The sequence below is a fragment of the Molossus molossus genome, unplaced genomic scaffold, assembly GCF_014108415.1.
Source record: "Molossus molossus isolate mMolMol1 unplaced genomic scaffold, mMolMol1.p scaffold_m16_p_6, whole genome shotgun sequence".
In the NCBI taxonomy this organism is placed as follows: Eukaryota; Metazoa; Chordata; class Mammalia; order Chiroptera; family Molossidae; genus Molossus; species Molossus molossus.
The window spans coordinates 96,818,996-96,832,701 of NW_023425399.1; the positions used below are offsets into that span (position 1 = coordinate 96,818,996).

The following is a 13,706-nucleotide window of genomic DNA, read 5'->3' on the forward strand; positions in this document are numbered from 1 at the left end:
TACTAGGGAAATATGGGAATGCAAGTTAAAACCACTAAACATCCACCAAAATGTCTAAAATTAAAAGAGTGGAGCAACCAAAATTCTATTATTTTACTAGAAGAAGGGACTGAACAAACTACAACAATATGCATGATACTCAGAAAGAAAGAAAGGAAGAAAGGGAGGGAGGGAGGGAGGGAGGATAAAAGTCTTATAAATTAAAAAATATAATTACTAAAAAATATATATATATATATCTACTGAAATAAGTTCTACATAAAAGTTCAAATACAAAGTCAAGGAGGAACTCTTCCAGAGTGTAATAAACAAATGAAACTTAAATCTAGGAAGTCCAACATTCATCCATAAAGAGTCTCAGAGAAAACAGAAAAGTTGAAAAAGAAATTATGATAGATGATAGTTCACCAGACCTAAAAGTCTTAAAACTGAAAAGATACCCATCAGATGGAATGAAAAAAGCCTATAACTAAACACATTTAACAGACCAAAGATAAAGATATTATGTACCATAAAGACTGTAAAGGAGGTTATCACAAAGGGATAACTACCAGATTTGCAATGGAGCTCTATCAGGAACACTGGATGCCTTAAATTACTAGAGCAAAGCTTTCAAAGTTCAGAGGGGAAAACTGTATTATCTGCAGGAGGCAACCAAACTGATGTCTCTCTCTCACATTGATGTTTCTCTCTCCCCCTCCTTTCCCCTCCCTTCCACTCTAGGAATCAATGGAAAAAATATCCTCAGGTAAGGATTAACAAAAAGGAGAAAAAAAAAACTATATTACCAACTATAAATTCTAAGTCTCAACTTTCAATCAGAAACAAAGGCAGATAAACTTTAGAAGAGGTGGACGTAAGGGAGGGAAGAGATAAACCACAGAACTTATATGCATGTTTGCATAAACAAGGACATAGACAATAATGCTGGGAGGGGGGGGGATTGGGAGGAGGGTGTCAATGGGGGACAAAAAGAAACATCTGTAACAAAAATACATACATAAACATTAAAATAATATAAAAAGAAACAAAGACAAGCCATTTTCAAACTTTCAAAAACTTACAAAGTTTTCCACTAGCATATACTTCCCAAAACAACTACTCATGATTATACAGGGTGGGGCAAAAGTAGGTTTACAGTTGTTCATATGGAAAACACAATGATTCATAAATAACAATACAAGAATAAACTTTTATATATTCACAACTGTAAACCTACTTTTGCCCCATCCTGTATTCCAGTAAAATAAAAATGGAATTAAAAAATAAGAAAGACTGCCCTGGCCGGTTTGGCTCAGCGGTTGGAACGTCGGCCTGCTGTCCTGAGAGACCTGGGTTCGGTTCCCGCTAAGGGCGCGTACCTCAGTTGCAGTTTGTCCCCGGCCCTGGTCAGTTGTGCGGGTGGCAGCCACTCGATGTGTTCCTTTCACATCAATGTTTCTCTCTCTCTCTCTGTTCCTCTCTCTCCCTCCCACTCTACCTGAACAAAAAATGGAAAAATGTCCTCGGGTGAGGATAAAAAAAAAAAATAAGAAAGACATGGGATCCAAATAATAGCCATAAGCCAGGAGCGCGATGTAAAGTAATCCCAGGATGACAGCTGTATTAGCGCACCTAGAAAGCAAGCTGCCCAAATTAGAAAAGGAAGGTTGAGAGCTCCAGAAAACCTATCTTCAAAAATAAAAAATAAAAAACTGACTGGCTACATGATGAGAACATACTTACTGTAATACCAAATTTAAAAAATAATATCCATGAGCTCTCCTCACTCAAGCAGGACTTGTTATATTTCTCCTTTAAGGAGCACAGGTTTATTTTATTTCATTTCATTTTACTTTTAAAGAATAACTTACTGATTTTTAGAGAGGATGGGAAAAGAGAAAAACATCGATGTGAGAAAGAAACATCAATGTGAGGGCAGAACATCAATCAACTACCTACCTCTAGCACATTCCCTACCAGGGATGGAGCCAGCAAGCTCTCAGTGCACCGGAGGATGCCCAACCAACTGAGCCACACTGACCAGGGCATCACAGGTTTGGTAACAGAATTTCCTCTACAGCTCCATACTACTTGGTTCTAACAGTGACTAATACTTACATTACAAAGGATGGTTATTAGTACACAATTTCTAGAATCTCCTTTAGAAGCATAGAAAAATGTATTAAGAGTTATAAACCATAATATAAATTATATAAATCTTTCAATGAAATAGAAAATTAAGTCTGGAAGGAAAGGTGTGGAGGTAGGAGAAACAAAGGGAAATAGAAGTGTTAAATGCTCAAATTAAAGAAGTATTGTCTGAAACTGATAAGTCAAGAAACAGAAACTTAACTACTGCATAAAGTTAAGAATAATCAACACCAGAATAGGAACAAAAAATGTAACAGCAGAGTTAGAAACAAAGTGGAAAATACAATGACCTAAAACTCATATTTACTAAAAAGTCAAGCAACAGATACTGTCTAGATTTGAAAGAAAAATCAAGATATAGAAAGATATGTGGTATTTTTGAGTTTTGGAATTAATCTAAAAAAAATTTTTTTTTAAAACTGTTTAAGGCAGTTTTATCAGGAGTGAGATTTAATGGGAGAGGAAGGACTTATACTTTCCTTTGGAATTTTTCTGCACTGTCTGTACAAGGACTGCTTTCATTTGAAAAATGAAAAGAGGAAAGGAAATAAGAGAATATAAATGTTATTAAAACTATTTTCCAGATTAGGGAAAAAGTAAAATAATTTGTTCAATGTCATAAAGTTAATATCCATGCAAACACAAAAAAAATATACATTTTGTGACATAATAATTAAGATTTGCTTTTATTGACCTATATGAATAAGCAAATGGATAGCTCTGTCAGGTTTATATTGTTCTCTGCAAAGTCAAAAAACAAATAAACAAAAAAAACTTAGTTTCAAACCATTTTTCCAAAAAGTCTAGGAAAAAAAGCCATATTACTAGGAAGTTCAAAATGAATAATCATAGAATATAGTTTGGACTATGATATCAATTGATTTCACTTAACACTTTTACTTCAATTCAACTTTCCAATTCCTTTTGTTTGAAATACCTGAATGAAGACAGACTGTTAAGACAAATCAAAGGGGAAAAAATTGTCTTAAAAAAAATAGAGCTGGGAAAACTGCATATCCACATGCAAAAGAAGCTGAATCCCTACCTCACACCATAAACAAAAATGAACTCAAAATGGATCACCTAAATGTAAAAGCTAAAACTATAAACCCCTTAGATGACAACAGACACATCTTTATAACACTGGACTGACCAATGATTTCTTGGATTTGAAATCAAAAGCAACAAAAGAAAAAGTAGATAAACTTAGTCAAAATTAGAAACTTTTGCATTTCAAAGTACACTGTGAAGGTAGAAAGACAGCCCACAAAAAGGAAAAAATGTGCAAATCATATATCTGACAAAGAACTTATATCTAGAATAAAGAAGTTAAACTTAATTTTTTAAAAAAACACAAATATCCCTGGCCGGTTTGGCTGAGCAGTTAGAGCGTCAGCCTGTGGACCAGAGAGTCCAGGGTTCGGTTACCACTAGGGGCATGTACCTTGGTTGCGGTTTGTCCCGGCCCCAGTTGGGGTCGTGTGGGTGGCAGCCATTCGATGTGTCTCTCTCACATCGATGTTTCTCTCACTCTCTTCCTCCCTCTCTCCTTCCCGCTCTATCTGAAGATAAATGCAAAAGTGTCCTTGGGTGAGGATTAAAAAAAACACACAAAAAACACAAATAACCCAATTAAAAAATGAGCAAATGTTTGAACAGACATTTCTCTAAAGAAGACAGATATAGCCCTGACCGGTTTGGCTCAGTGGTTAGAGCATTGGCCTGTGGACCAGAAAGTCTTGGGTTCAATTCCTGCTAGGGGCACATACCAAAAAAAAAAAAAAAAGAAGACAGATATACAATTACCAATAAGCAAATTAAAACATGCTCAAGCCCTGGCAGGGTAGCTCAGTTAGTTAGAGCATCATCCCATCCACAGTTGCTGGGTTTCCCCTGGTCAGGGCACATACAAGAATCAACCAACAGCCCTGGCCGGTTTGGCTCAGCGGTTAGAGCGTCCGCCTGCGGTCCGGAGAGACCCGGGTTCGGTTCCCGCTAAGGGCATGTACCTCGGTTGCGGTTTGTCCCCGGCCCTGGTTGGTCGTGCGGGTGGCAGCCACTCGATGTGTCCCTTTCACATCGATGTTTCCCTCTCTCTCTCTTCCTCTCTCTCCCTCCCACTCTGTCTGTACAAAAAATGGAAAAATGTCCTCGGATGAGGACTAAAAAAAAAAAAAAGAATCAACCAACAAATGCATAAATAAGTGGAACAGCAAATCAATGTTTCTCTCTCTACCCCTCCCTCTCTCTCTAAAATCAAAAAAATTTTAAAGAAAAATGCTCACTATCATTAGTCATTAGGAAAATGCAAATCAAAACCACAATAAGACACCACTTCACACCCATGAGATGGAGGACATGGAAATATTAGAACCCTTATACACTGCTGGTGGGAATGTAAAACAGTGCAGCAGTGTTGGAAAATAGTATGGGAGTTCCTCAAAAACTTAATAATAGAATTATCACTTGACCCAGGAATCCCACTCCTGGATAACCACCCAAGAGAATTCAAACACATGTCCAGCCCTGGCTGGTTTTGCTCAGCTGTTAGCGTGTCAGCACTCAGACCAGTGAGTCGCAGGTTCAATCCCAGACAAAGGCACGTACCAGTTTGTTCCCGGCCCTGGTCGGGAGACAACCAGTCGATGTGGCTCTATCACAGCGATGTTTCTCTTTCTTTCTCTCTCTCTCTCTCTCTCTCTCTCTCTCCCCCCTTCCCTCCCATTCTATCAGATAATAAGTAAAAAAATATCCTCATGTGAAGAATTAAAATAAACACACACACATACGTTTCCACACAAAATTTATACATTTGTGGATGAAGGTTCACACTAGTCAAAAAGCAGAAACAACCCAAATATACATAAATTCATGAACAGATAAACAAAATGTTGTGGAATATTATTTGGCCATAAAAAGGAATAAAGTACTGATTCATGAATGAAGCTTGAAAAGGCTACATTAAATGAAAGAAGTCACACATAAATGACCACGTGTATGATTCTATTTCTATGAAATGTCCAGAATAGACAAATCCAAAAAGACAGAAAATAGATTAGTGAATACTGAGGGCTGGGGGAAAGAGGGTATATAAGGAGTCACTGCTAACAAATATAGGGTGTCTTGGGGATAATGAAAATGTTCTGGAATCAAATGGTGATTATGGCTGCACGACTTTGTGAACAGACCAAAATCACTGAACTGAATACTTGAAAGGGCTGAATTTTATGGTATATGAATTATATTTCAATTAAAAAAATATTTTAAAGACCAAGATCCAATCCAGAAAAACAGAAGCAAAAATGCTGAGAAAAGAGAAACATCTGAAGATGTTATACTTAGAAAAATGTCAGCTTTATCAGAAAAGATATTTGTGTTTACAAAAGGTAGAGTTCAGACCTAAGGAGCAAGCTGACACAAAAGTGTCTTCTATAGGTAAGAATATCTGGTTAACTACTGGAATTACCTACTTCATTTTAAATCAAATTCAGTTGATCCTTGAATAATGCAGGTTTGAACTATGCGGGCCCACTTATATACAGATTTTTTTTTTCTTTTTCAATAAATACAGTTGGCCTTTCACATCCATGGGTTTCACATCTGTGGATTCAACCAACAGTATTTTCCCATTTCCAACTGCAATTTCCTAACCAAAGATTGAAAATACTGTTTTCACAGTACGGAGTTTCCTCAAAAAATTAAAAATGGAACTGCCTTATGACCCAGCAATTCCATTTCTAGGAATTTGTCTGGGAAAAAAAAACAAAAACCCAAAACTCTGATTAACTCAAAAGAATATATGTGCCCTGGCCAGTTCAGCTCAACAGTTAGAGTGTTGGCCTGAGGACCAAAGAGTCACGGGTTTGATTCCGGTCAAGGGCATGTACCTCGGTTGCAGTTCAGTCTCTGGCCCTGGTCAGGGTTGTGCAGGAGGCAACCAATCAATGTGTGTGTCTCTCTCCCTCCCACTCTGTCTGAAAATAAATGGAAAAATATCCTCGGATGAGGATTTAAAAAGAAAGAATATATGCACTCCTATGTTCATTGCAGCATTATTTACAATAGCCAAGATATGGAAGGACCCCAAGTGCCCATCAATAGAGGAGTGGATAAAAAAGCTGTGGTACAGCCCAACAGGTGTGGCTCAGTGGACTGAGCATCATCCCATGGACTGAGAGGTCCCAGTTCGATTCCTGGTCAAGGCACATGCCCGGGTGTCAGACTCAATCCCCAGTGGGGAGTGTGCAGAAGGCAGCCAACTGATGTTTCTCTCTCACATCAATGTTTCTTTCTCTCCCTTCCTCTAAAAAAAAAAAAGAAAATCAATAAAAACATTTTTTTAAAAAAGCTGTGGTACATATATACAATGAAATGTTACTCAGCCATAAAAAGAATGAAATCTTCCATTTGTAACAGCATGCATGGACCTTGAGGGTACTATGCTCAGTGAAATAAGTTAGTCAGAGAAAGGAAAATACCTTACAATTTCACTTGTATGTGGAATCTAAAGAACAAAATAAATGAACATACAAAACTTAAACAGACACACAGACACAGAGGGCGAACTGTAGGTTGCCAGTAGGAAGGGGAATTGGGGGATTGGGTGAAAGAGGTAAAGGGATTAAGAAGCACAAATTGGTAGTTACAAAATAGTCATGAGGATATAGGTAAACCATAGGGAATATAGTCAATAATAATGTGATAACCATGTATGGTGCCAGGTAAGGTACTGGAAATATCAAGGCAAACACTATGTAAAGTATATGATTCTCTAACCACTGAGCAGCACACCCGAAACCAATACAAAATAATATTGACTTTACAGTTCCCTAAGAAATCTACGCTCATTCTATATGCAGATGACTTACTGTTATGTTCCTCTACAAGGGAGGATTCAGAAATAGATTTAATTTATCTATTACAGCAATTAGTTTGTAAAGACCACAAGACCTCCAAGGAAAAACTTCAATTCTCAAAAAAGGTTCACTACCTAGGATATAATTTGACTGCAGAGGCATTTCCCTCACTTGAAGGAATAAACTCTATCGAAAACTTCCCCGGACCTACATCTAAAAGACAGTTAACAAGTTTCCTTGGACTTGCAGAATATTACAGCTTTTGTGTTCCAAATTTTTCTGATTGGAACTCTTCCGTATGAGCTTACAGGGAATTCAATTCTAGACCCCTTACCCTGGGAAGAAAATCATGAGCAAGCCTTTAGCCAATTAAAATTAGCACTACAATAAACTCCAGTCCTAGGGCTCCCAAATTATACTAACAGTTAGATCCAGTAATGAGAATATATCCAAACTGTTTGAAAGCAGTAGCCACAGCAGGTGAATTGATAGAAGCCTCAGCTGGACAGGTAGTAGATAAGACTTATACTTACAAGTACCTCGTGCTGTTGAGAGTCTATCAAGCTCGAATCAAGACTCAACATTTTTCAGCAAGCAGACTAACATCTTAGGAGATCCTTCTTTCACCTTCTAAACTCCATCTTAAGCACTTCAATTTGCTCAACCCTGCTACCCTTGCCTGACAATGGCACAGATCACCATAACTGTGTAGACGTGGTGTTACGGTTTATTAAGCCCTTGCATTGACTTGCAAAACAAACCACTGAAAAGGTAAGGTTTAATGCTCTTCATCCATGGATCCTATGCTATAAATGCAGAAGGGAAACACCAAGCACAATATGCTGTTAACAAATCAATATTAACTACTAGAAGGAGGGATCCTTCCTCAAATTAAGTCTGCTCAACTAGCAGAACTACATGCCTTACTTTAGCTTGTTAGCCACCCAATGGAAAATCAGAACATGTTTATACTGAGAGCAGATACGCCTTTGGGGTGGTTAATGACTTTGGTGTGTTAAAGAAACAGAGAGGGTTCCTCACTTCTAGTGGAACCCCAATCAAAAATGGACCCCAAGTAAATGAATTGCTCTCTGCCATTCTACTGCCTATCTGAATTGCAATTATTAAAATTGATGATCATACTAAAAAAACAGAACTTGACTTCGGGAAATGCTCTAGTAGATGCTACATTAGCCAGAACTAAACTGTTCAATACGCAACTTGAATAAACTTCATATGATTGATTCTAACCAAATTATTTATAATAATTTATATAAAAGACAAAACCAGCACCCAAACTAGAGTAACAATGTTGAGACCAACAAGGGTGCAAATTCAGTATTAAACAAGAACTCACTGAGGGCCCAGACAGCCACCTGGTTCTTCTGTGCCCTTAAAAATTCCATTACTAAAAGCTCTACATTCAGCAATGCATCATGGCACAAATAAAATGATCCAAATTATGAAAAAGTATTGGTGGGATGACTGATCCAAGATCTCAAATTTGGTTTACGACCAATGTCTGATTTATCAATCCCCCAATCCCACAGTCCTGGAAAGGCTATTAAGGTACAAACAGAGTATTCCTACCAGTGACCCACTAGGCCATTTGAACACTTACAAGTGGATTTCATTCAACTGCCTCCCACAACGGGTTATCACTATGTTCTTGTAACTGTTTGTATGTCCTCAGGATGGATTAAAGCCTTCCCATACAGAAAGGCTGATGCCACAACTGTGGCTAAGAAATTTTAGAAAATATGCATATTCCTTTATGGAGTGTCCCCAGAGAAATCTCCAGTGATAGGGGAACTCATTTCACTGGACAAGTAATTAAACAATACAGCACTGCTGACACAATGGCATTACCATCGTCCTTACTGTCCTCAGTCACCTGGTAAAGTCCAATGGGCAAATGGTAACTTAAAACTAAAGCTAGTTAATTTAACAGAATCAACTGGACTGCCCTGGCCTAAAGTTCTACCAATTGGTTTTGATAGCAATTAGATAGACACATATATAAAAGCATAAATTGATGCCTTATGAAATAGTAACAAGACGACCTACACCTTTGATTATAAAACCGCATGTCTCCTATACTAATAAATTCTGAAATGACTCAATACTGTAATGCCTTATGCCAAAGTGTCTTTTCACCAGGTAAAAGAAGCTTTCCGTGAATCTCCAACAGATGATCAAACCTTCCACAACTTAGAACCTGGAAAGTAGGTATTCTGGAAATGACACCTAAGAAAGAATACCCTTGCCCAGCTGGTGTAGCTCAATGGTTGAGCATCGACCCATGTACCAAGAGGTCACCAGTTCAATTCTCAGTCAGGGAACAGGCCCAGGTTGTGGGCCCGATCCCCAGTAGGGGGCATGCAGGAGGCAGCCAAATGATGTTCTCTCTCATCAATGTTTCTATCTCTCTCTCCCTCTCCCTTCCTCTCTCTCTAAAATCAATAAAGAAAAGTAAATAAATAAAGAGAAAGAATGCCCTTTAACCTCATTAAAGAGACCATACCAGGTTCTCCTCGTGACCCAGAATCAGAAACAAGAATGCTGTGGCACCTATGTAAGCAGACCAAAATCTAAACCAACTAGGATTTAAGCTACAGCCAGTCAATAATTTCCTTACTTGCCTTCTGCCTTTTCTCTATAAGTGTTTCCTCAGCTCCTATCAACTGAGTACTCCTAATCACTTTGGTGCTGCCCAATTGACACTGACTTTTGCTCAAATAAATTCCTAAAATTGTAATGTCTCAGTTTACCTTTTAACACCACTAATAGCTTTGAATTACATGGTAGATTCTGTTACATCTATCCTATCTATTAGACTATTCCCTTGCCCAATAGTGGGGGGTAGGGGGGATAAGAACCTCTAACCTCAAACAGCCTTTAACTTCCCCTTCTCCCTCTACAACCCAACAGCACCTGAAGCTACCAGGATGGCCAGTCCTGCTAGGTTTAAGTAACCAAACACTCAAGCCTCTGGACAGAAAATCTGTAATAAAATTACTTAAGCCTCTTAATATAAAAGATTTTCTGTGTCTGATTTACCAGTATATATTGAGAAAGCTTTCATCACTGGCTCTTTCACTAACCCAAATACACACCAGACACTTACACACATAGTCACTCGTTTTGACACACACAAAGATAATAAACTCTCAATGCACAAAAGGGTGTGAGGAATACAGAAGAGAGATTCTTTAAAAAAAGATCTTACTACAATAGATCCCCGTCTATCCCTACACTTGAGTAGAGAGAAGTAGGAAGAGTAAATTAACCAGGTTAAATTGCAGCAGGGGCCTTTTTAAGGACGGCTGAAGGGTGACACCCTTCATGAAGGAGAAAGACAAGGGTAAAAAAGCTGCTCTGACTGAAGAGATGAGGGACATCAGAACCCCAACTATTCTGCCTCTCCTCCACCTCTGTGCTTGGCTCTGCTAGAGACTAGAAAGCAGGGTGGCAGTGACAGAGGTCCAGGCCATGAGCTCTCATGAGTTTGTCCCAGGTTAATTACAACTAATTAATTTGCAAACTAAGTTAATCCACAAACCCCTACCAACATGAGTGTTGTAAAATAAGCAACTGATGAATAATTTCTCCTTCAGCACCATGAAAGCTTCTAATATGTGATACATTATTATAATCATCTTTGGCAGTTCAGCCCACAATTTCCCTTCACAGAGAACTTGCCATTCTTTTCCCTCAACCCATCAAAACGATCAAATGCAGGAAGAAGCAAAGACAAATGATTTACAGAAGGAGATGATGAAGCTGACCCACAAAATGAGTGGGAGGGGGAAAGGGAGAGAGAAAGGAGAAAAGCTTTGGTTTCCAACCACTTTGCAGTTTCTGGTTCTACTCCAACCTAAGCAATGACCACAGCAATGACCACCTGTTCTGCCCTATACCAGCAAATAAATTCTCTACTTTTTATTAAGCTTTGACCAACAATGTTTATTAAATACAAGACTTGGAACGTTTTCATAAACAAAATATCTTAGAAGAAAAGTTGTACACATCTGTTATACACAAAAATTAAGAAAATACTTCAGGTAAAAATAAATTTAACTTCAAACTTCAGTCTTCTCAATCCATCCTAAACTAAATGTGTGAATTTACACAGGCAAAGCTCAGGCCTGGTTGCTTCAAAAGATCCACAGGTGCCCTGGCCAGTATGGCTCAGCGGTTAGAGTGTCGGCGTGCAGTCCGGAGAGACCCGGGTTCGGTTCCCGCTAAGGGCACGTACTTCGGTTGCAGTTTGTCCCCGGCCCTGGTTGGTCGTGCGGGTGGCAGCCACTCGATGTGTCCCTTCACATCGATGTTTCTCTCTCTCTCTCCCTTCCTCTCTCTCCCTCCCACTCTATCTGTACAAAAAATGGAAAAATGTCCTCGGGTGAGGATAAAAAATAAAAAAATAAAAAAATAAAAAAAAAAGATCCACAGGTGTTAAAAGCTCTACAACCGAGGCTCTAAGACACTAAAACCCTTACTCTTTAATCATTATGAACACCTTTTACCTACTGTAATGGTTCTCTGTATAAACTAGCACACAGCATAAATTCATTAATTCATTAAAATACTTTTCTCTTTACTGGGAATTAAATAATTATTTTTGAAACACCAAGAAAGGAAATGGCAGGAATTATGCAAACTATTAACAATCTCTCTTTAGATCAGAATCACCAAAACGTTATTTTATTTTATTTTTTTTATCCTCACCCGAGGATATTTTTCCATTTTTTGTACAGATAGAGTGGGAGGGAGAGAAAGGAAGGGAGAGAGAGAGAGAAACATCGATGTGAAGGGACACATCGAGTGGCTGCCACCTGCACGACCAACCAGGGCCGGGGACAAACTGCAACCGAAGTACGTGCCCTTAGCGGGAACCGAACCCGAGTCTCTCAGTACCGCAGGCCGACGCTCTAACCGCTGAGCCAAACTGGCCAGGGCTAAAACATTATTTTTAATTTTTTTATTTTTTATTTATTGATTTTAGAGAGAGGAACATGGATTTGCTGTTCCCCTTTTTTGTGTCTTCACTGGTTGTTCGTTGTATGTGCCCTGACCCACACCTAACTCCAAACCTGGGTGTATGGGGACCATGCTCTAACCAACTGAGCTAGCAGGACAGGGCTACCAGTTCTTTTACTGATGTTCACCTGACCAGCCAGGTAACCTGCCAACAACCTTCGCCGACCCCATCCCTCGCCAGAAATAACAATAAATATACAAAACTGAATCTTTGACCGGATTCCTTTTCCTTTATATTTCAACCCTAACATCATACGTCTATGTATGCAAAAGGTTTGCAGTTAACTTAATTTCAAGTTCACTTTCTTCTCTACTGTGACTTTGTTTTTAAAATCGGGGTTTCCGTCCGTAAGTATTCCAGTTCTGCCGCCAGCGATTTAGCGAGCCATAAAAAATAAGGCTGGCTCGTTTATCAGTTGTTACGTTGAGGACTCTGAAGGTTACCAGCCCAAGGGAAAATACCCTTTTCATCCCGCCCCCCCCCCCCCCCCCGCATACCCCTCTTCAACCTCTATTATACAGAGGTATCGACAATAAAGTTGTGACCTTGTTCGAAGGCTAGGAAGAAACATGTTTTTCCTCCAGAGCTCTTGAGACGAGTTCACACATCTCATGACAACACGGACTTCGCGGATTCCTTACCCCGGCACTAAGAAAATAGCAAGGTTCGAGGCGGACTACTGAAAGTAGGGTCCCCAAAGACCACGCTTCTGTCCTAGACACCGAAGAAGCGCTGGTGCAAGGGGCCCACCTCGTGACACCTCGGAGCAAACGGTAGCATCAGCCATAGAGGCGGCGGAATTCCTCAAGGCAACTTCGTTTCAGAAAACAAGTCTCCCACCAAGTGAGTAGCATGTGGACTTCTGAATCGCCACAAACACGGACACCCCTCGCGAAGACGGACAAGCAAGTCCCGCTTTCCCCCTCAGCCCTTCAAATAACCGGGGAGTCGTGTCCTCCCCGGCCCCCGCGTCAGGTGTGTGGAGCCCCGGCCGGACCGACTGGCCGCTCGCCCTGGGCCCCAGGCCCTCCTCCCCGCGCGGCCCGGGCGTCCTCCGCCGCCTTGCTCCTCTCCTGTGACCGCCCGGGCGCCCGCTCCGAGGCGGGCCGGGACGCGGGGCTCCGCAAACCCGTCTCCGCGTCGCAAGAAGGTGGCGGTCGGCGACGTTGCTTCTCCCCCGCCTCCCCTCCCCTCCCCCGCGGCCTCCGTTCCCCACTCCCGCGCCCCCGCTTACCCTCAACTCCTCGAAATCCGCCATTTTATACCACCCGCGGGTGCCGCTGTCGCCACAGCACCCCCTCCCGCTGCCACCAACGACGCCGCCGCCACCAGGGCCGCCGCCGCCGCCTCCAGCACCATCCTGCACTGGGCGCCGCTGAAGACGCCGCGGCCGCTACCGCCGCCTCCGCCAGGCCCTCACGTGACCCGCACAGAAGCTCCGCCCCCGGCGCGCTCGGCCCCGCCCACAAGGCTACCCTGCGCACCCAGCCCGCCACTTTCCCTCCGCGTCTTCCGGCTGCGCTCCCCTGCGCTGCGTGAGCCTCGCGTCAGCTCCCGCCCTCTCCCTCTCTTGGCCTGCCCGCTGCCCGCCCGCTTTCCGGTCCCCGGGCCTGTCGCCTTACTCTCAACTCCGCGCGGTGCCCTCCCACACCCATTCCCGCACGGAGGCCAGG

The 13,706-nt window shown here is 41.2% G+C and overlaps 1 protein-coding gene across 8 annotated transcripts in view; it reads right to left on the reverse strand.

Moving 5' to 3' along the window:
- Window positions 1-13,455, reverse strand: part of PIAS2 (protein inhibitor of activated STAT 2) — a 70,513-nt gene extending 57,058 nt beyond the window's left edge. For 4 of the 8 annotated variants that reach the window (XM_036244227.1, XM_036244228.1, XM_036244232.1 and 1 more), the window contains exon 1: window positions 13,268-13,455. In XM_036244227.1, coding sequence (XP_036100120.1) covers window positions 13,268-13,291 — 24 coding nt within the window. In that variant the 5' untranslated portion in view covers window positions 13,292-13,455. The remainder of the gene's footprint in view (window positions 1-13,267) is intronic. The other 4 variants (XM_036244231.1, XM_036244230.1, XM_036244225.1 and 1 more) reach the window with 3 other exon arrangements.
- Between the last annotated feature and the right edge of the window lie 251 nt (window positions 13,456-13,706).